Below are 23307 nucleotides of genomic sequence, written 5' to 3'. Positions count from 1 at the left end.
AATAATCTGGAGTTTAAGAACTGTCTCCTCTTCACTCGAGCCAACCGAACATGAAGACTGTCCTCCCTGTCCTTGCTCCTTCAATCCTCCTCCTCCTCCTCCTGTCTTAAAGGGGCCCAGCAACACGTTTTGATCAAGGCCAGAAAACGCTGCCGATCGGTAGTAGAGGCTCGCGACAACACGCGAGCCAAATATTATAGCGCAGCACACGGCCAGGAATTCACAGTAAAATATCAAAGTCAGCTAAAAAACTAGCTTTCTCTTCTCTCGACAAATCACGAAAAATAAGCCCAGTAAGACCATCTGTCAGTCATTGGCTGATTCGAATATGGCGCGCTCAATTGTTACAGAGGTCACCGCGAGTGGCCGCCAATTGTCCACGCGTGCACACGTGATCGCACTGAAAAAGCCACGCATTCGAAGAAGAAAAAAAAATTGCTCAAGGTCACGAGCTGCGAGGGACGTTTTTTGTTTTCCTTTCCCGTCCCTCCCTGCTCAGCTTCTAGCGCTTTCGTCGGGACGAGAAAAGACAGAATGTGATTGCAGCGTGTGACAAACCTTCGTAACTCCACTCGTACTGGGAGGATTCTTAAAATTTTTGTGGCATTCAATTTGTGAGGTAATACGCTTTTCTAGTAAATTAATACTATTGGTACTCAAAAAAGTGTTACAGGGCCCCTTCAAGGAAAATTAACATGAAATAGCCAAAGTGATCCTTTTTTCACAGCCTTGGTAGTTTACACAGCCTGATTACTAAGCAATGCTTTAAGGGGCACTACGGAAATTATTGAATTGAACATAAAAGACGCCAAAGCCTTGGTCTAAGAGAATTTTATTTCCGGATACATCTTACATAGCTTATGTGCACACAGAAAATTGGACAATGGTGATGGGGGGGGGGTTATAAAACAGTGAGTAACGATTTAGAGTACAGAGTACTTTACTAATGGAGAGCTTAAATCCGTCCCGTGGGGCTTCATAAAACTGAAGCTACTCAGTTGCTACCCCGCCAGCGTATCAAGTACTGCTGCTATCATAGGCCAAGATGGTGAGAAACTTCAGCGTTAACATCCCGACATTGGCGTTACTATTTTTGCCATTTCTATGGTGTCATGACCTTCTATTTCTCTCTGGTTAACGATCTTTCATTATGCTCTTGTTAGAAGTTTTGTATGTCATGTGGTTCGATCCACGGGTAGTCAAATGTCGATGTTTTTAAGGTGCTGTGTCCTTTTATTTCGCCTGTTGTGGTTTACTCACTTTTTAAAACTTTTTGATGTTCACAGATGTTTCTGTTTGTTAACATTTACCTGTGCTACATCTGCTGTAGACACCGGACGGCGATAAACGGACAGTGTGCGGTCTTAAGAGGCAAAAAAAAAATAAAGAGGGAGAGAAAGAGAGGATTAAATTGCAACAAAAGCGTGAATGAAAAAATGAAAAAGACAGAACATTTGGACAAGAGAAAAAGAAAGAAAACGAGAAGAAAAAGTACAGTGCATAAACGAAGTACAAAGAAACAAAGCTATCCAGGTTCACGTATTTCAGACTTGTTACCCCTAGTGTGGAACTACTTTATTTTGTTTCTCCAGTACTTGTGTATTACACTAGATAGAGCTATAAACAAACCGACGTTACTGAGTGCGATATTTACGGCACAACGGAGTGGCGCTGTGTAACTATGTGTTTCGAAGGCTCCAAGAGTCGCTGTGATAGATCAGCAAGCTTTCGTGTCAGGTTCGTATTGTCGGGGACAAGGGTCGGTTAGATTCCCCGCAATGGCGGCATAATTTTGATGAGTATGAAATGTATGAGCCCGCGCGTTGGTGTATGTTCGAAAAACTCGGATGCCAAACAAAAGTACCCCGATATAGTGCACCACATTATGAACAATGATTTTCGACAAACACGGACGCACGAACGAACGGACGCACGGATGGACGTATGGATGGATGGACGCACACGTACACGAACGGACGCATGAACGGATGGACGTACGGACGGACACACGAACGGACAGAAGCAAGAACGAATGAACGGGCGGAAGCCCGGACAGACTGACGGACGCTTCGCCCCACTCATCATCATTCAGTGCGGGGATATGCTGAGATTTCTTTATTTAAATAACTAGGCCTCCGATCACTTACTTCAGCGGAATTTGACTACATTGATCAAAGCGGTGCTTCTGGCTAGTTGATAATTCCTAATCACAACCATTATAGCGCTTGTAATTATGTATTTTGGTATTCAGAGAATGTTTCGACTCTTCTGCCAGCTATTACACTCGGACAAGGAATCTGTGCTCAATTCGGATTTGAAATCACATGTATTCTTGCTTCACCACTCCTAGTGTTCTAAAAGTAAAAAGAACAAAGCTGACAGCATGGCTCATCGTGCCATGCATGGAGCACAGCGCTGCATCGCCCCTCTTTGGGCCTTGATTGAACCTAAGAGCACCGCTGCTTAATGAGACATTCCACGGCTCTACTCACTCATTCGTTCCATCACTGATTACGAAGAAGACCCGCATTCGCTTGGCAAACTCCAAACATCAAGACCCCCCCCCAAAAAAAGGTGAAAAAAAAAACACCAGATGATTCATTATGTACACCTCATGTCCCAAGCATATTTCGAACTCTTTCTGAAGCACACCGGCTTCTCCTGCTGTGTAAGTTCGCCCATTTTAACTCAAATTTTCCTTAACCAAGCATTCTTCTTTCCCTTTCGTGTCTGTTCGTGATGGTTTATGAGAGATGTCTTGACTGTTTGCGCACATTTCTTTTTGCTTCCAACTCAGTATATCTTTACCTACAGGCTGTGTTTATGAGATTGGTATTCTGTTTTATTCTTTATGCTTCGTTCGTGGGCTTTTCTCGGTTTTTTATTAAAACGAGTTTGCGAAACGAGCTTCGCTTCACGTAATTTCGTTTTTTGGTTTGGATTTTGGTATTGGTTTTTTGCACTTCAAAGCATACTCAGTTATGCATATAAGAAGAGATTTTGATGCGTAATAGATGGCTCATTAACAACATGCTTTAACGATTACCTTCAATTAGGAATACCTTCATTCATCGATATCGACGCGGCTTGCATCAGAAACGACTTCGAGGGGCACAACCTAATAAGAACCAATGGCTTGAATAGTTCGACGGCTACTACAAAGTCGTGGATAGGTAAAGGCATCATAATCCACCGCTTTAATCAAGGAGTTTGAAGAATGAGCCGTCGATCAGAGTATATTGAAGTGTACGCGACTGCCTCAAATCTTCCAAGTTTTGTTTTATTTCTTTCTTTTTGCGTGTGTTGTGCCGTGCGAGTGTCCGTTGGTCACTCGAAGGGGCCGTCCTCCCTGTTTATGGGCAGCAGCGATCGGCGAGCCTTCCAGACCTGCGGGCGCCGGGTCAGCACAAAGGCGGCGGCCCGCTTTAATGCACCTTGCCAGTTCGGGTGCAAGAAGAGAGAAACATGTCCCTTTGTGCATCCGTGGCCTGTGGGACGTTCGACTCTGTTTCCCCGAATGGCTAAGCGACGGACCTCTACCACTGACTTCGTGGAACAATTTGTGCACGTGCGTGTGTGTGTGTGTGTGTGGTGCGTGCGCGTTTGTGTCAGCGTGCGCGTATGTGTACTCGGATCTGTGGTCGACAGAGGAGAGCGAGAAAGCGCGGGAAGAGCCAGAGACGCAGCGAGAACGGCGAACGAACGGGAGTCTGCGAATTGCGAGCGACTTGAGCGGTTGTGCGTTGTGCGATGTGCGGAATGGAACGGTTGCGCGAGTAATAATTGTAACCTAGTTTTTTAAATAAATAGAGCCTTCTTTTGTTTACTTTTTCTTAACAGTGCGTGAGTCGTGTGTTGTGTCTTCTATCAATTTTCATCTTTTTACGGCCATACCGGCGACACCCTAAATTTTACCAAAAAGCGGGATAGAGGACGCTAACATTCATCAGAAGTGGGATTTGACCGATTTTAGAAAACGTTCGGAACGAGTTTGAAAAACCTTAGCGAGGAGTGCGACTGCGTCAGTGCGAGAACAAAGCAATGGTGGACTTCCAGTGAGCGTGCACTTGCAGAGAGCTAACATCAGCCATGCTGGACGGATCATCGCCGGAGGAGAGTGGTCACCGTGATGACGACGACTGTGCTGGGCTCACCAAGCGGGAACTTTTCGACGCTTTGCGCGAGAAAGACCGCTTGTTGGCGGACCTGCTGCGGCGGCTGCCTCAGCCGGAGTCGTCGGGGGCTCCACACCAGGCGGCCATCAACACGTTTCAAGTGATGCCCGATTTGAGCAGGAATATTCCAGACTTTTCCGGTGATGGTTGCGCGTCAGCAGCCCGGGAATGGATGGAAAGTTTGCGCCAGACGGCTACGCTTCACCGGTGGCCAACGCCATTCCTGCTCGAAACTGCCAAGTGTCACCTGGTCGGCGCGGCAAAGGATTGGTACCGTTCGAGAGCTGCCGAAATTTCATCGTGGGACGATTTCGAGCGGATGTTCGGGCGGACTTTCTACAGTCAGACACGGGCGGCGGAGAGATGGAGGCGTATGCAAGAGCGAATGCAGCAGCGAAATGAGAACACGGCTGCGTACTTCCACGAGAAGGTGCGCCTTTGCAGAGAGGCGCACTTAGATTTCTGTGATACGAGGGAGCAGGTGCTGACCGGTCTGCGATCACGGGAGTTATGCACAATGCTTCTCGGAAGGTCGCACGAAGACGCGGATGACCTGTTGCACGACATTCAGGAATTTGAGCGGATCGACCGTGAGCGACGGGAACGCTTCGGGACAGCGGCTGAGCGAAGAGCGACAAGCGATGCACCTCGTATGCAACCTGCACCCAAGGCACCGCTGCAGGGTGCGTCCGGGTACGACAGGCGGGACCAGCGACCACCTATCACAAATCAGAACGGTGAGCGAAAATGTTATAATTGTCTTAAATTCGGACACATTTCGCGGGATTGCCCAGAGGAAAGACGAATAGAAAAATGTCTAAAATGTGGGAGGACTGGGCATACCCAAAAACACTGCCAAGCAAAAGGCCCCAAAAATGAGACGAACGCTGTGTCTGGAGAGAAAATTGACCCTGGCGTGCTTTTGAAGCACGTTAAATGGAATGGCAATGAGACTTTGATTGGCATGATAGACACAGGCAGTTCCGGTTGCTTACTGCGCGAATCAGCGGCGGTGCGGTGTGGAGCGGAAGTGCTGGAAGATGCGACAGCTCTGTATGGTTTCGGCAGCCAGGGAGTTCCAGCTGCTCGTGCGATTGGCAGGTGCCGGGCCGACTTGCTGATAGATGGCGTCGTTGGCAAGAACATACAGATACTTGTTGTACCCGACGAGGCCCAGTCGGTCGATTTGCTTGTCGGTCGCACGTTTACAGAGCTGCCATATGTGACCTACGCTAAGCTGGGCGACAGCTTGCAATTCTGGCATAGAGACGAGTGCCCATTCTCACATCTCGAACCCTTCGTTTCATGTCCGAAATTACGTTTGAAAACTGCTGAAGAGACCCCACTGCAGGCCAATGTTATAAATTGGGTGAGACTGTCATCGCAGTCTAACGTCACTGGTGCAGTGCTATTCAACAACTGTGGGTGCGAAATTCTTGTTGACATGGAGGACGGAGAGGTTACTGTGCCGGTGTTTGCGAGCGGAAATGACGTGGTTCTACGTAAAGGACAAAGACTTGGCCACGCGACAGAGGTGGACATCCCGGGTTGCGAGATGAAGGAAATAAATGAGTGCAGAGAGGAGTGCAGCGCGGCGGAGCCAGAGCAAATTCTGGTTACGGAGGCGCAACGGCCGATTGGGTGCGAGGGAATTAAAATAGGCCCCTCCGTAACAGAGGAGCAGCGTCGTGAGCTCGCGTGCCTCCTAAATGAGTACCGGGATTGTTTCGCCGCCAATCTCAGCGAACTTGGCTGCACATCTGCCCTTTCGATGGACATACAGGAGATACCTGGTAGCGCTCCCGTGGCTGTTCGGCCCTACGGCACGAATGCAGCAAAGCGAGAGGCTGTACGCGACATCGTCGGAGAGCGGAAAAGAGAGGGAATCGGAACTGAGACACATTCCGAGTATGCGAACCCAGTCATTACTACATCGATGGTCGATACAGAGCAGCGAGATTGGGACGAAAAGCTCAGTGAGGCAGAGTGCAGCTTGAACAACGCTGTAAACAAGACGACCGGGAAGACTCCCTTCGAGATGTTACATGGTTATCGACCGGAATTTCACAGCGTGGCACTGAAGCGCTTGGTTGAATCTAAAGCGTCAGAGTGGGAGGAGCCCGGCGGGTTGCGCGAACGTGTACGGCAGCGCCTCGTGAGCGAGCAGAAGAAGATGAAGGTCGCTTACGACAAACGCCACTTCCCGGCTAAAATGTACGGTGTCGGTGACGTGGTCTTCATGACGAGGGCTCCAGAACAGACGGGAAAGCCTGCCAAAGCCCAGCCAAAATATAGGGGCCCCCTTGTAATCACGGCAGTGTTGCCAGCTGACACGTATCGAGTTGCCGACCTTGACGAAACAAGGGCGAGCCGCTTCGCGACAATTGCGCACGTGTCGCAGTTGAAGTGCTGGACAACGACCAATCCGCATTCACACCTTGATGACGACGGAGAGTCTGCGGAGGAGTCAGACGCCCCCGAATGTGACGTGCAGCGACTGAGACGTTCGGCCCGTAGCTGCGCCAAGACCCATCCCTATGCGAGTGCGACATAGTTGCGTTGGCGTCTGTTGAGAACTTCAGTGCGTGCCGGGAGTTACCGAGGGAACTGTGCGTACTGAAACAGTTGTTTTTTTTCTTGTCTTCTTTGACGAAGGAAACAATTCTGTTTGTGTATTGGCGTGTGTGTTTGTTTATGATCTTTTTTCCATTAACGAGGACGTTAATGACTGTCAGGACGACCGAGTGTACGCGACTGCCTCAAATCTTCCAAGTTTTGTTTTATTTCTTTCTTTTTGCGTGTGTTGTGCCGTGCGAGTGTCCGTTGGTCACTCGAAGGGGCCGTCCTCCCTGTTTATGGGCAGCAGCGATCGGCGAGCCTTCCAGACCTGCGGGCGCCGGGTCAGCACAAAGGCGGCGGCCCGCTTTAATGCACCTTGCCAGTTCGGGTGCAAGAAGAGAGAAACATGTCCCTTTGTGCATCCGTGGCCTGTGGGACGTTCGACTCTGTTTCCCCGAATGGCTAAGCGACGGACCTCTACCACTGACTTCGTGGAACAATTTGTGCACGTGCGTGTGTGTGTGTGTGTGTGGTGCGTGCGCGTTTGTGTCAGCGTGCGCGTATGTGTACTCGGATCTGTGGTCGACAGAGGAGAGCGAGAAAGCGCGGGAAGAGCCAGAGACGCAGCGAGAACGGCGAACGAACGGGAGTCTGCGAATTGCGAGCGACTTGAGCGGTTGTGCGTTGTGCGATGTGCGGAATGGAACGGTTGCGCGAGTAATAATTGTAACCTAGTTTTTTAATTAAATACAGCCTTCTTTTGTTTACTTTTTCTTAACAGTGCGTGAGTCGTGTGTTGTGTCTTCTATCAATTTTCATCTTTTTACGGCCATACCGGCGACACCCTAAATTTTACCAAAAAGCGGGATAGAGGACGCTAACAGAAGGAATGATGACAACAAAAGGGAACAGCAAGCATCATCGCAGAGTAAGGCACCACGAGATCGGCGCTCGAGCTCCTCCATCTTCCTCGTCCTGTCGCTATCTCCAATCTCCCACCTGCCCGTTTGGTTCGACCAATAAACCTCTTTACATTTGGTGGATCGTGCTGGGTAACCACATCGCCTACAACCTGGAACTCCGGTCTCGCACCCTGCCGTCGACCATGCAAGTTGACGCTGCCCAACAAACAATACCTCTCGCGGCCGCTACTTGCCCCGGCCCGGTTCATCAGCGAGACCCCCCGATCTTTGCCGGCACCGAAGACCAGGACGTCGAGGATTGGCTGTCGTCATACGAGAAAGTCAGTGGACATAACAGGTGGGATGACGCTGCTAAGTTAGGCACTGTCAATTTTTATCTCACCGACGTGGCCAAGCTGTGGTATACGAACCACGAAACCGAGTTCGCGAATTGGTCCACCTTCAAGGAGGCAATACGTGCCGTTTTTGGTCGTCCTGCCTTACGGAAGCTACGCGCCGAACAACGTCTGCGCACACGGGCACAGGAGCCAGGTGAAACTTTCACATCATATATAGAAGATGTGATTGATCTCTGCCGTCGCGTCGATGCTTCCATGAGCGAGAGTGCGAAGATACAGCACATTATGAAGGGCGTCGACGATGACGTTTGCCAGATGCTTCTCGCGAAGTCTCCAAGCACTGTGGCAGAAGTAGTGTCTTTGTGCCAAAGCTATGATGAATTGCGGAGGCAACGAGCTCAGACGCGACGCTCATTCCAGACAATCCAACCAGTGGCCGCACTGGACGCTATGACTGACCCGACAAACCTTCTCGCGCAAATGAAAGACTTCGTGCGAGAGGAAGTGGTTCGGCAGCTTCATCTGCTGCCTTTTGCTCAACGCCAGGAGCTCTCGCACCAACAGCCACTGCGACACCCACCACCATTGGCTCCCATGCTCCGACATGTGGTCCAGGAGCAAATTTCCGAGGCTATGCCGGTGCCCTTGCAGCAGCCCCCCGTCACTGCGCCTCTTACTTACGCTGAGGCACTAAAGCGGCAGCAGCGACACCACCCCCCGTCGTTCCAGGGACTGCCGTATACCTCAGCCCCGACTCAGCCGTCCACCACCTGGGTTCCTCCCATTGCCACCACAGCCTCGACTCACCCGTCTGCCGCATGGACTGGTCCCCTCGTCGCCAATACTTGGAGAACGCGCGATAACCGGCCCATCTGTTTTGCGTGCGGCGGCCCTGGCCATATCGCCCGTTACTGCCGTCGTCGCGTGCCGGGATACACAGACGCCCGGACACTGAACAGCTTCATGGACCTTTCTCCATCCCGTCTGGAAAATTCTGACCCTCAGTCAAGCTCGTCTTCACGGGAATGTCCGCGTACTATGTCTGGTCGCTCACCTTCACCCCGTCGTCGCTCCCTGTCACCCATGCGTCGTCGCCCAGCTCCTGAACACGAGGGAAACTAACCGCCGCAGTTCAGGAGGCAAGAACTGCGCTGTCGAAACGCTCAAGTTCTCGGACATTGCCGTCGAATATTGTCGAAGTTTTTGTAGAAGGTACTCGAGCATATGCTCTAGTGGACACTGGTGCTGCCGTTTCCATGATAGACGCTAAACTTTGCCGCAAGCTCCGAAAAGTGACGACGCCTCTTAATATGATGTCCTTGCAAACAGTGAATGGGGACCCGGTTCAGCCTGTAGCCGCCTGTACTGTCCGACTTATGATCGCGAAGGACCACTACACTGTTGAGTTTATTGTCCTGTCGTCGTGCTCACACGACATCATACTTGGATGGGATTTTTTATCGCGTAACCATGCCGTTATTGATTGTGCAAGATCGGAGCTTGAACTTTTCCCGTTTTACGATCAACCAACCAGCCGCATTCAGCCCGCCGTACACAAACTCGTCGTCAAAGAAGGCACTGAAATTCCTCCGACAGCAGCTGTGTTGCTCCCCGTGTTCTGTGACGGCATTAGGAACGAAGCTGCATTCTTTGAGCCATCAAGCCTCTTCCTTAGTCGAAGATCACTTCTTCTGCCTTATTCAACCTTCTCTATTTCTGAAGGAAACAGTGCTCTTTGCCTCATCAATCCCCTTCCGTATCCCGTTGAACTGTTTCAAGGTGAATCTCTTGGACACGTGCATGCCATTGATAAAGAATAAATTTTTACCATGCCGCCAGATTGTTCCGGTGACTACGACGCCATCAGTGCCCTCAACTCTTTTAATATACCACCTTGCGAGCTTTTCGATTCATCGATTGCCGACGGACTATCGCCATCTCAACGCTCTGAGCTCCTTCAGCTGCTCTACCAGTTTCGTGAATCCTTTGACGTTGCTCAACCTACCCTTGGCCGAACTCCCAGTTTTTTCCACCGCATCGACACAGGTTCCAACGCGCCAGCACGACAGCGACCATACCGTGTTTCCGCCACAGAACGTCAGGTTATCACCGAACACGTTGACGATATGCTCAAGCGCGACGTTATCCGACCTTCCCAAAGTCCATGGGCATCACCTGTCGTTCTTGTTAAGAAGAAGGATGGTACAATTCGCTTCTGCGTTGATTACAGGCGCTTAAATAAGATCACTCGCAAAGACGTATACCCTTTGCCCAGGATTGATGACCCCCTTGATTGCTTACAAGGTGCCGAGTTTTTTTCGTCGTTAGATTTGCGTTCGGGTTATTGGCAGGTGCCCTTAGCAGATGGTGATCGTCCAAAAACAGCATTCGTGACACTGGACGGGCTATATGAGTTCAATGTCATGCCCTTCGGCCTCTGCAATGCACCGGCCACATTCGAGCGTATGATGGACTCGGTTCTGCGGGGTTTGAAATGGAACATATGCCTCTGCTACCTCGACGATATCGTCGTCTTTGCACCCGATTTCGCAACACACCTTGTACGCCTGAAACATGTACTCACGTGTCTGAAGAATGCGCAGCTCCAACTGAATCTCAAGAAATGCCACTTCGCTGCTCGGACGCTCACCATTCTTGGTCACGTCGTATCAAAGGATGGTGTTCTTCCCTACCCGGATAAACTACGCGCTGTTGCTGAATTCCCCAAACCAACGACTGTAAAACAGTTACGCAGCTTCGCAGGATTGTGCTCCTACTTTCGTCGGTTTGTGCGCAACTTTGCCTCCATAATTGCCCCTTTGACCCAACTTTTAAGCAGTGCCAACGACATCTCATCATGGTCTTCCGAATGTGATCACGCATTTACCACTCTTCGCCGTCTCCTGACATCACCGCCTATATTGCGCCACTATGATCCCACGGCTGCAACTGAAATCCATACAGACGCCAGCGGTGTCGGTCTCGGTGCAGTTCTCGCTCAACGCAAGCCTGGATCCCCTGAGTATGTCGTCGCCTACGCCAGCAGAACGCTCAACAAGGCTGAGGTAAACTACAGTGTTACCGAAAAAGAGTGCTTAGCCATACTTTGGGCAATTGTGAAATTTCGCCCATACTTATATGGCCGCACCTTTGCTGTAGTTACAGACCATCATGCCTTATGTTGGTTGTCGTCGCTGAAGGATCCATCAGGTCGCCTTGCTGGTTGGGCTCTGCGACTTCAAGAGTATGACATCCGCGTCGTGTACCGTTCCGGCCGCCAACATGCCGATGCTGATGCGCTCTCGCGATCACCACTGTCGACTGAGGCTGCCTCTATATCTTCTATGGAACACGCGCTGTCCGCTCTTGACATCGACACAATGACCTCTGCACAGCGCGACGATCCATGGATAACTTCGCTTCTGGACGTCTTATCTGGGGTACCGACACTTCCCATCACTCGAGCAATGCGACGCCAGGCTTCGCACTTCACCATTCGAGGTGGCCTCTTGTACCGGCGCAATTACTCACCAGACGGCAGGAAGTGGCTGCTTGTTATTCCCCGAAAGCTGCGCTCTACAATCTGTGCATCATTTCACTCCGACCCGCAATGCGCTCACGCCGGTGTCTTCAAGACCTACGAGCGTTTAAGGAAGCGGTACTACTGGCGTGGGATGTTTACTTTTTTGTTCGACAGTTTATTCGCGGCTGCCACGAGTGTCAGCGAGGAAAACAGACACCGAATGCAGGAGCAGCTCCACTACAGCCGCTTGCGTGCCCTGACCGCCCATTCGATCGCGTCGGAATCGACCTTTATGGACCACTGCCATTGACCACAGCAGGTAATCGGTGGGCTATCGTTGCTGTAGATCACCTGACACGGTACGCCGAAACCACTGTTCTTCCTACGGCGACCGCTCACGACGTCGCATCTTTCATCCTCCATTGGTTTGTGTTGCGTCACGGCCCTCCTCGCGAGCTCCTCAGTGACCGGGGCCGTGTATTTCTATCCGACGTAATTCAAGTACTTCTCCGTCAGTGCCACATTGTACACCGGATGAGTACTGCTTACCACCCTCAGACGAATGGCCTGACTGAGCGGTTTAATCGGACCCTGGGTGACATGCTCGCGACGCATGTGGCATCTGACCAAACGAACTGGGACCTGGTTCTTCCGTTTGCGACCTACGCGTACAACACCGCTACCCAAGTCACCACCGGCTTTTCTCCATTCTACCTTCTATACGGACGTCAACCATCGCACACAATTGACACTTTGCTGCCATACGCACCAGATGTATCTGAGTGCACGACCGTGTCTGAAGCCGCCCGTCACGCAGAAGAATGCCGCCAACTAGCGAAGCAGTTTACTACGGCTGACCAGCAACGCCAGAAAAAGGCCCGCGATGACGACCGCCCTCCTGCCGCCAAGTTTGCCCCTGGAACCCTTGTATGGCTGTATGTACCACCCTGTGCACCTGGTTTGTCTACCAAGCTACTTTCAAATTACCATGGCCCATACCACGTGGTAGAGCGCACATCGCCCGTCAATTACGCCATTGAACCGCTTACGCCACCCGGTGACCATCGTCGGCGTGGACACGACACTGTTCACGTGGACCGCTTGAAGCCGTACTTCGACCCGCTCGTTCCTACTTGTTAGATCGCCAGGATGGCTTGATCTTTCTCTACGGGGGCAATTATAATGAAGGAATGATGACAACAAAAGGGAACAGCAAGCATCATCGGAGAGTAAGGCACCACGAGATCGGCGCTCGAGCTCCTCCATCTTCCTCGTCCTGTCGCTATCTCCAATCTCCCACCTGCCCGTTCGGTTCGACCAATAAACCTCTTTACAAGAGTAACAAGTGGGGCGAGTAGATACAGCTTCATATTAAAACAGCACACTCACCCACAAGAAACTACAAGTGAGGACCAACACAAGCCTTCGCGTTTGCCCGCCATTTGGAGACCCGCCATGGAAAGCTTCAATTACTTATTCGAGTGTGGTATGAAGAGTTTGCCATAGAGGTGTAGTCTCTGTCGGTCGCGATGTCCCCTGCCAGCGACACCAAGTGACATGACAAGTAACCATTTTAGGTCTAACACACTTTGATGACATCAGTGCCTTTGAAAATGACAGGTACTATCGCGACAAATGCGAGTTTGAACGCAAGAGCACGTGGCAAATACCCTCAGGCACGAAATAGCCTGATACATGGATAGCGCTGCGGAAAAATGAGGGGAAAGAAGGGGGGCGCTCTTCCGCTTACTGTAGGCACTCCCGTTTCACTAGTGTTGCCGCAAAGCGGCCACTGATTGCGTGACATCGGCCGCGAGGAATGATAACGCAAGGAAAAAAAGAATTTTCGAGAAAACAAAATAGAAATAGGACAGGCATGTCAAACTCTCCAGCCAGCATAAATTAAAATTTATTTATTTATTTGTAAAACCCTCGGGGTACGTTTGTACATTATAGAGGGGATGGGCCGAAATACAGATGAACAACAAAATAACTACAGGATTATGTAAACACACTTAACACGAAGATAAATATAATGATGAAGTTTTGGATGGAAGGAGCACACTTTATTAAAAGACAACTGAACTAGAACCATAAAGAATACACTAAACAGTCAATAACACTTACGCTCATTAGTACATTTCACGATTAGTATATTCTTATCGAGTGGGGTCGGTGGTGCTTACTAATGATGCAGGTAGATTATTCCAATCTATTGAGGTCTTAGGGAGGAATAATTGTCAAGATGCTAAGGTGTTGCGACGAGGTATACTGAACTTGTACACGTGATCATGGCGAACAGAATGGTACGATGCAGGGTGAATCCAGAATGAGCGAAGGAAAGGATTGTGGTGATAGATTTTATGAAATGATGAGATGCGGGGTTTCTTTCTGCGAATAGAGAGTGATGGAATATGGAGTGTACTCTTCATTCTTGAAACACTAAGAGAGCGATGATAATTACCTACGATGAGACGAACAGCGCGATTTTGTACCGATTCGATTTCGTTAAATAATGTGACTTAATGTGGATCCCAGATGGATGAGGCGTATTCTAGTTTGAGGCGGACGTAGCTTATATATAGCAGTCGTTTTAATTGTACAGGTGCAAACGAAAACTTTTTTTTCAAATATTCCAATGACATATCCTAATGATATGTCATTAGAATGGCCGGGAGTCCCGTTACGGAGATGAAGTAAAGGAAGAGGAAGGGCAGAATCAGCTGACAGGCGCACGAGTGTGCCAATCAGCCATTGCGATTCTTGCCTGAGGTTGTTCCCCTGTAATTGCGATTGTACAGAAGTCACCGGCCCCGTAACAATACAATACGAGCATGCCCTGTGCATAACGGCAGGGTACGTCACAGGCGATATGTCAGCTGCTACATACCCTGGTGGTTACTGAGTCGGGCTGGTTGCGTTGAGCTGAATTCATATCACTGCTTGCGGTGACTGACATGCTCCCGCTTGGCAGCAACGGTATTGTGATTCATCTAGGCGGGAGCATAAAGTACGGAGCATAAATTGTGAAATCTAGGCGGGAGCATAAAGTACGCAATGCCAACAGCTAGAGGATGCGCGGAACTCTTTCCACTTTTGATTTCGACAGCGGCCGCAGAAGATCAGACGATGTAGGGTTCAGGGCTATTCCACACGTGGTGGCGTGTTCGAACTCATATTGCTCACGATAGTACACCTGTTCAGGTTGCACGTAATCTAGAACCCTCCCTAAATTGCCCAAACTGCGGCCCCATGACTGCTTCAAGCCTTTGCCACCGCTGCATACGCGCCAGCCGATTGACTGACAATCCTTTTTTTTTTTCTTTTTCTCTCTCTTTCTCGTCTCTTTCCTCTCTCTCTCATCTTTATGCGCCCCTTCCCATTCCCCCAGCGTAGGGTAGCAAACCGGGCGTGTGTCTGGTTAATATTCCTGCCTTCCCTCTTGTTGTTCATCCCCCCCCCCCCCCTGTTTCTCAAGATTCGCAGGTGCACTTTCTATCCTTCTCAACTGCGAACAGATGTCTCTACGTCGCAGCTGAACACTGGGTGTAGTTAACTTTTGTCTCGCGCGTGAACGAGAATTCGCGAGAACGAAAACGAAACCGAAAACAAAAACGAAGTACACCACGAAAGCCAGAAGTTGCGAGCGATAAAATTTTGAACGACATGTATGCTGTCCCGCGAACGCATTCCGGGCGCGTCCCTGTTTGCCGCACTGGACGCTTCTGGGAACGCGAGTCCCATATTGTTTCCAGGCTTTGTTGCCTCAGTGTCGGCGAAATTTTGCGGTTGTGCTTACTACGGCGGCAAACAAAGAAACCCGACAAACATTGGAAATCGGGATCGAGGCGAAATGACCTTACAATACCTTTTGCTATTCGTTTTGTTTATTTCGTGGATTAAATCGAGTCTTTGTTTGTTCCTGACTTCGAGAAGGAAACTGCGTCATGAGAGACGTTTTTGATAGCGGCTACAGAGAGAATCCCTATACCAGAATCTCAAGCTTCAAAAAAACAAACAATAAATGTAACGACAAAACTGCCAGGAAACACAGGAAACAAAGGGACATGAACGGCGTAGTTATCAAGGCGTGTTCTGCGAAGACAACCATAATTCAAAATCCTTTCGCGTTTCCTTTTCCATCATCCGCAAAGTTTATCGCGAGTAAATGCACCAGGGCATTCGCCTTTTTTTCGGTACTTGGATTCTCTTTTTCTTCCCAGAGGACTCTGCAAAATGCGAAGCGTGCAGTGCGAAGCAGAGTAAGAACAAGCAAAAAATTAAAGACAGGCTTCGTTTTCAGGTATTTTATTTAAGGCCGGTTGATTGCCGGCTCTGATGTTGGAAGAAACAAGGGAACACGATCTTCCTATAACGCGTTCGCCCAAGTGGTTGAGCAGTGCGACTTAATGTTTACGCTCGTGTTAATATCAATTCCGTCTTTTTTTCCATGTAGCATGGTCGTCGTCGCCGCGTGATACACCCGCTATGCCGTCTGCATCAGCCGTGGCTAGCAGACGACGAGTAATTCGAATTCATTGGGCCCACACGGAGCAATCCGTCCCTGGTCATCAATGCGCGCACATTAACTGCGTTATCGCGTGACATCTTAGTGCGTGTTTTCTTTGTAGAATATTTTATGGCCGATAAAATCAATGAGCAATCGGGTTTTATCGAGGTGGGACGACTTTCGCGATTTCATCCTATTAAGATGGCTTCGCAGTTCTTTTCGCGGAGGCACGGTAACAGACACTTTTACCCCCGTATTCTAGAATGTCCCTTCACTCAACGCTTCACCTTCACTTGATGGATGGATGCTGGATGGATGCTATGAGCGTCCCCTTTATAACGGGGTGGTGACAAGTATGCCACCAGGCTCGACAAAAAAAAAACATTTTTTCTTTTTTTTTATGTTGGCCTAATGCCTCTACTTCGATAAATTCTATCTTAATGGAAAAAAAGGTAAATTTTCAGCTTAAGTTGTCTGCCATTTACGGCACACTGTCCATATTTTATTTTTCCAATATTTATTTTTGTCCTTTCTCTCTAATTTTCTGCCACCAATACTCTAACCGTCTCTTACTTATTTCAATCGTGGGTGTGTTCAGCTTTCCATTGTTGTCCCTAAAACCCAAGGCTTCCTGTAGGCTCGTGCCCAAACGTACACCTGGGTGGATATCTCCACATTCAATCAGAACATGCTCCGCCGTTTCCTTATCTTTCCCGCAGCATGTGCATTGTTCTTCTTCTTTACTGAATCTTGCTTTATAACTACGCGTTCTAAGGCAACCCGATCTCGCTTCAAACAGTAAAGCGCTTCCCCTTGAATTATCGTAAAATGCCTCCCTCCTTATTTCATTTTTGCCCTTTCGGTAGTTACTCAAAGCCGGTTTTTTCTCCATAGCTGCCATCCAGTAAATCCTCTCCGCCTCCCTGACTTTTCCCTTAACGCTCTTTGTTGACATATGGCTTACAATACCAGCCGTATACTTACTAGTGAGTCTTCTAGTTCTTTTTCTCCACTGTGTGTCCACGCTCTTCCTATACAAATAACGGAACACCTTCTCTGCCCATTTACTCTCCTTCATATTTCTTAGCCTTTCTTCGAACCTTATTTTGCTCTGCGCTTCCCTCGCCTCAAAACCTGCCCACCCCATATCGCCCTTTACAGCCTCGTTTGTCGTCTTCCCGTGAGCACCCAACGCGAGGCGTCCCACAGTCCTTTGATTTACATCCATTCCCGCTTGCACCTCTGCCCTCATGCACACCACTGAGTTCCCAAAAGTAAGCCCTGGAACCATTACACCCTTCCACAGACCTCGAAGCACCTCATACCTATTGTATCCCCACAACGCTCTGTGCTTCATTATTGCCGCATTCCTCTTTCCTTTTGCTGCCGAGGCTTTTTCCTGTACCTCCATGTATCTATCACTCTCATTTACCCATACTCCAAGGTACTTGTATTCACTTACCCTCGGTATTTCTTGGCCTTGTATGGACACCGTCTGATCACAGGGATCATTGAATACCATCAATCCACACTTCGTTACACTGAATCCTAGTCCAAGAGCTTCACCTTCCCTTCCGCATATATTCGCCAGCTGCTGTATATCATCTCGACTGTCCGCAAATAAGACGATATCGTCCGCATAAAATAAACCTGGAAGCTTCTGCTCAATCATCATGCCGCCCTGTTTGTGTGACAGATTAAAACCAATGTTGCTACCTTCTAGCGCTTTTTCCATACTCACCATGTACAGCATGAATAACAGCGGGGACAAAGGACATCCCTGTCTCAGACCCCTGCTAACCTCAACGTTCTCTTTGCTACGCATTCCTTCCCACTCTATGCAAACTGTATTTTCTCGGTATATCTCCCTCAAAAGCTGTATACAGTCGTCGCCCATGCCCATTCCTTTCAATATATTCCACAAAATTTCCTGATTAACGTTGTCGTATGCCCCAGTGATGTCTAGAAAAGCCACGTACAAGGGCCTATTCTCTATTTTAGATATTTCTATACACTGAGTGAGAACAAACAGGTTATCGTCTAACCACCTGTCGACTCGAAATCCGTTCTGAAGTTCTCCCAAAATATCGTTATGTTCGGCCCATGTTTCTATTTTCATTTTTACTGCTTGCATCGCCATCCTGTATAGTACCGATGTAATGGTTAGTGGTCTATACGAGCGAATCTTGTCCTTTTCTCCCTTGCCTTTATAGATTAAGTTCATTCTACTTTGTCGCCAACTGTCCGGTATTTGTCCGTCCTTTAAGCTTTTTTCTACTGCTTTTAACAATGCTTCTTTAGTGTTATGTCCTAGTTCGTTAATGAGGCTAACGGGAATCCCATCTAAACCCGCGGCAGTGCGCTTTGGAATTTTTCCTTCGGCCTTTTTCCAGTTGAAATTATCAAGTGCTAGCTCTTCCTCTGTTGCTTTCTCCGCCACACTTTTACTCACCGGGGAGATCCCCTGGACGCTCTTTTGAAACGAATCGGCTGTTACCTTTTGGATGTAACCTAGCGCTTCGTACCCTTCCAATTGATTTCCTCTTTCATCTAGAATATGTTGTTGCGTTGTGACAGACTTCCTACCTAGCGCCTTTATGTGGCTCCAAAAAATCCTAGGCGCGGCCTCCTTTTTTTCGTGTATCTCTGTCATCCAGCGTTCACTTTCACCTTTAATTTTTGCCTCTACCAATTTCTGTACAAGGGATTTTTTCTCTAAATATATTTCCCATATTTTTTTGACTTCGTCCTGCGGCCGCTTCTCCTTTTTTGCCTTTCTATGCTCCCGTGATGCTTCGCGTCGCTTCTCGATCGCCTCCCGGATTTCCTTGTTCCACCAACTTTTTGGCTTCCTTTTTCCTTTCCAGCAAACAGTTTTCTTCTCTTTCCCTATCTCCTTCGTCATTAGATGTAACAGCTCACTATACTCCCAGTCCTTGCCTGGTATTTCGCCTACTTCTTCCTCGACTCTTGCGGCTATATTTATTATTTGTTTGTCATTTAAATACGAGCTGCCAGACTTTGATCCCATGCTCATATTTTCAGTTTCGTATCCCATTTGTAATGTTATTCGTTTATGATCACTACCCAAGCTGTTAATGCCTTCCTCGGCTATCCTCATTTCTGTCAGTTTGTGGTAAATTCCTTCAGTCATGAGACAATAATCAATACTTGATTGCTTGTTTCCGACTTCCCATGTGATCTGGCCGTCACATTTAGGCCCCGTGTTAACTATCTCCAGACTATGTTGCTCGCAAAGATCTAGTAATAACTTCCCATTGGTGTCTGAATATCCGTCAAGGTCATGTATGTGGGCATTCATGTCCCCTAGAAGGATGATTTCGGCCCCATTACCAAATTTCTTAATATCCGCACTCATGCAATCCACTATCTCCTGATTCTTTTCTCTGCAGTTATTCCCCGTCCACAAGTAGGCTACCCCTAGCCACGTTTCCTTTCCACCTACTGTGCCCCGAACCCAGAGGTGCTCTGAACACGTCTGTTTCACTCTAACCCATTTGGCTCCGCGGTGTATTAGCATTCCTACACCCCCCCCCCCCCTTTCCTTTCCGATATGGTCCTGTTACACCCTTCCCAAACATAATTTTTAATATGTGGTGGCTCTTCCAAGTCTCTAAGGTGTGTTTCTGTAACCGCATACACGCCTATCTGTTCTTTGTTTAACTGCTCCTCAATCTCTAACCATTTTGCCTTCTTTCTGCCACCCTGCATGTTTATGTAACTAATTGCAACACGCGCCTTTTTCCTTTTTCTTTTACCTTTTTTCTGGTTTTTCGCAATTCTACCTGTCAAAGCGTCCTCCTGGTTGTTTTCCCTGTTACGAGCTACCCCGGACACCGAAGGGCCCGTGAGCCCCCCAAAAAAGCTATTGCGCGTCCTGCCAGTCGCCAGCCCACCTCGTGTCCAAGCCTCTTATCGAAATGAATCTTGTCTCTTTGGAATCCACCCCACCTGTGCACTTCCCTGTTTAAATCCACTACCTCGAAACCCTTCTCTCGACTAATTCGCCATATCTCTTTGTTTGCGTCGACAACCGCTCTTTGCAGGTTGATGTTGCGTACTGGTACTTCCGGTACTGTGCATACTACAATTTGCACCTGGGGGGACACGGTGCGCATGTCATCCACCCCTTTCGCCAAGGTCGTCGCTAGTCCTGACGATTCTTTTTTCAGGACGTCATTTAACCCTCCCGCAATTACAACGAGGTTACGATTGTTAGCTTTAGCTGCGAGTTGTTCACCCGCTTGACTCATTACTGTCCCCAGCGTTTGTCCTGGGAACGTCCCTATCGCAACTCTCTTGTCGCCTTTCACCCTTTCTTTGATTGCCGCTGCGCATCGGACTAAATTTGAGTCACCGGCGATGATGACCTGTTCAGACATTCCTTCTGAAACCTGCACCTGGCTGCTGACTAGGTGACTAGCGTGAGTCACGGCTGCTGGTTTGCTCCCTCCCTCCCTCAAAACTACTTCCCGGTAGCTGGGCCCTGTGGCCAATGTATCTGCCTTTGTCATGCCTGTTTCCTTCATCTCTCCCGCACGGGTCGTCGCCATAATGCTTCCGCCGTCACCTGCGTCTTCGTTCCCTTTCACGACCTTCGATAGGCCCTTCTCGGCTGCCCGGAGCCTTTCTTCCATGGCTGACGTTTTCTCTCGCTCCTTCGCGAATGCATTCTCCAGCTCTGTGATTTTCTCCATGAGCCCACTCTAGACCGCCATCATATTTTTCATTTTCTCCTCGAACTCGCACTGTCTACACTTGGCGTCATCTTCTGCTTTCTCCTCCGCACTAATTTCCACCTTCCGCCCTACCCCGCACTCGGAACACTTTACGGTCTTTTTGACCATGGCTAGCTCAGTTTACCGATGCCCACGTGTTAGAAAACTGTACTAAAATACACTGGTCTAAGCCAAAAAGAACCACAATAATAAATAAATACGCTATACTTCACAGCACCTGCGCATGCACGTGGTCGGTCTACGCGCAGGCTTCAGCCACGTGGTGGCTGGAGAAAAAAAGACACTTGAGAAAGCCGATGGGAGCGCCATCTCTAGGCACGGCAAGTCACTGCATATCAGCCATAATCTGCTGTGATTCTCAAGTAGCGCAGCGTCATTTTTGAGCCGAGCTGTGGCGCGGCGCTCAACTCTGTCAAGTGAAGGGTGAAAGTCGAGTCGAGGAGCGTTTGTGAATACGGGGGTTAGTTGGGCGTACGTAACGAGCCCACGAACGCAGCGTGGTTGAGGGAGAGAAGGGCGCATGCGCAGAACGTAACGTATCTATTCCGTGAATGCGCGCGTACGCCTGAAAAAAAAAAAAAAAAAACGCGGCGTGCGTAATCGTGACGAGGCGGAGTGAACGCGGCGTGACGCTCTCACGGTATCTCGATTCAAGTAGGAACCAGATAGCGAAATCGCAGCGATGGCGTCGAATGCGGAGAGCAACAAAGCCGACCCAAATCGAGTACTTTTAGGGACGATATTGCGCTGCTATCGGAAGTACCAACCAGCGATCCGTTTAGGAATCCCGAACAAACAGACGTAAACCACGGATCCAAAATGATTTGCCTTGGCTTGGATGCCCTATGCCCTATGCTTGAATACGCCTGTGCCGTGTGGGACCCCTGGCAAAGTACTTTAAGTTACAAACTTGAAGAAATACAAAATAGAGCTGCAAGGTTTGTCCTAAGCTGGTACTCAAGAAATGACAGTTGCACCAATATGAAAAATGAACTAGGGTGGGAATTATTCTCATCGCGTCGAAAGAAACTGCGGCTAAAGCTCCTGTACCAAATATTGCATGGTAAAACCGGCATTCGAAAAGAAAAGTACCTTCACAGTCCTCATTATATCTCTTCGCGAAATGATCATTGTTTCAAGATTTTAGAGTACCGTACCAGATCTAATTTGTGTGATTATTCGTTTTTTGTTCGTTCCATTAGAGAATGGAATCACTTATCAAATGAACGAGTGTGCTGTAATAATGAAGATGTGTTTTTCTCGACATTGTAACCCCCCTGCTGCAGCGCCTTCGGGCTAAGCGGGGTAATCATTGAATAAAGAATAAAAAATGCGAGTGGCCATTACGACGGCCGCCAACGCACGAGTGGGCTAAAAAGCACCCAAAAGCTGTTTTCTTTTTAATAGCGTACGTCTAGTAGAACGAAACGTATCTCGGTACGGTCAATACGGTGAACTAAGTGTGTCGTTGAGCGCTTCACATGCAGAGTACACAACGTGTTGTGCCGCGTACGTATAGCTCGTTAGGTACGCCTAACTATAAGTGTCTAATTTCTATGATACACGCGGATTCGCTTTCTTGTTTCTTGGCACCGTAAACACCTCGTTTTCGCATAACCATAGGCATTTTTATTAGTAATCATGTGGTTACGATCTCAAAATGTAAAGAAAATAAAAATTTGGTGATAATTAAGCGAGTTTTCTGGTGAGAAGTCCCTAATGGTCTTGGCTTGTCTGTGGTCAATGTCGTCATGCTTTGTCGTGTAGTCACGGTTCGTTATAAAAAAAGGTACGCGGCACAAATTTTGGTATATCGCACTGCTCTCCGACATTCATCTGAAACTGAATAAGGCCTCAGTTGACCCAAAAAATGGCCAACGACGTTAATAAAGTCAAAACAGCCTCCCCTACACGTACCGTAGCCCCGCCACGGTGGTCTAGTGGCTAAGGTACTCGGCTGCTGACCCGCAGGTCGCGTGATCGAATCACGGCTGCAGCGGCTACATTTCTGATGGAGGCGAAAATATTGTAGGCCCGTGAACTCAGATTTGGGTGCACGGTAAAGAACTCAAGGTGGTCAAAATTTTCGGAGTCTTCCACTACAGCCTCTCTCATAATGATATGGTGGTTTTGGGACGTTGAACCACTCATATCAATCATCAATTATACATGCCATAGGGAACTGTGAAACGGAAAAAAAAGCACGTGAGGGTAATCTGCGTTCTGACGCAGATTTACAATGATGTTAGTGGAGCGGAAACACCCTCTCTGCATGTCCAGTTTCAGGCTTGGTCCCACTAGTGCACCATCAAATAAATTTCCCTCAGAACACTACACCACTCGCCTCTTACCAGATTTTGTATTAGTGAAGCTGAAACACGCTTTCCTACACATTATTTGCCCCTGCCCCGATTAGTATTATTGCGATAGCAATTACGTGGACACTCTCGGCTGATTAGGGCCATCGCCGTCATGTCCCGAATATGTATAGGTTTATATATATGACCCCAAGAATAATA

General features: G+C 48.7%; 2 protein-coding genes across 7 annotated transcripts in view; one reads left to right on the top strand and one right to left on the bottom strand.

The window, feature by feature from the left end:
• The window catches only part of IRSp53 (Insulin receptor substrate 53 kDa), a 347305-nt gene that overhangs the window by 30064 nt on the left and 293934 nt on the right, over positions 1 to 23307 (bottom strand). The gene's annotated exons all lie outside the window — the stretch shown is intronic.
• On the top strand, positions 3928 to 7467 carry LOC142767319 (uncharacterized). Its single transcript, XM_075868791.1, has one exon. It carries the CDS (start codon positions 4090 to 4092, stop codon positions 6727 to 6729), a length of 2640 nt encoding a protein of 879 aa, XP_075724906.1. The 5' UTR covers positions 3928 to 4089; the 3' UTR covers positions 6730 to 7467.

Source organism: Rhipicephalus microplus, chromosome 7 (genome assembly GCF_043290135.1).
Source record: "Rhipicephalus microplus isolate Deutch F79 chromosome 7, USDA_Rmic, whole genome shotgun sequence".
NCBI lineage: Eukaryota > Metazoa > Arthropoda > Arachnida > Ixodida > Ixodidae > Rhipicephalus > Rhipicephalus microplus.
Note: the sequence above shows the minus strand (reverse complement) of the source record. Positions and strands in the feature narration are given on the sequence as shown.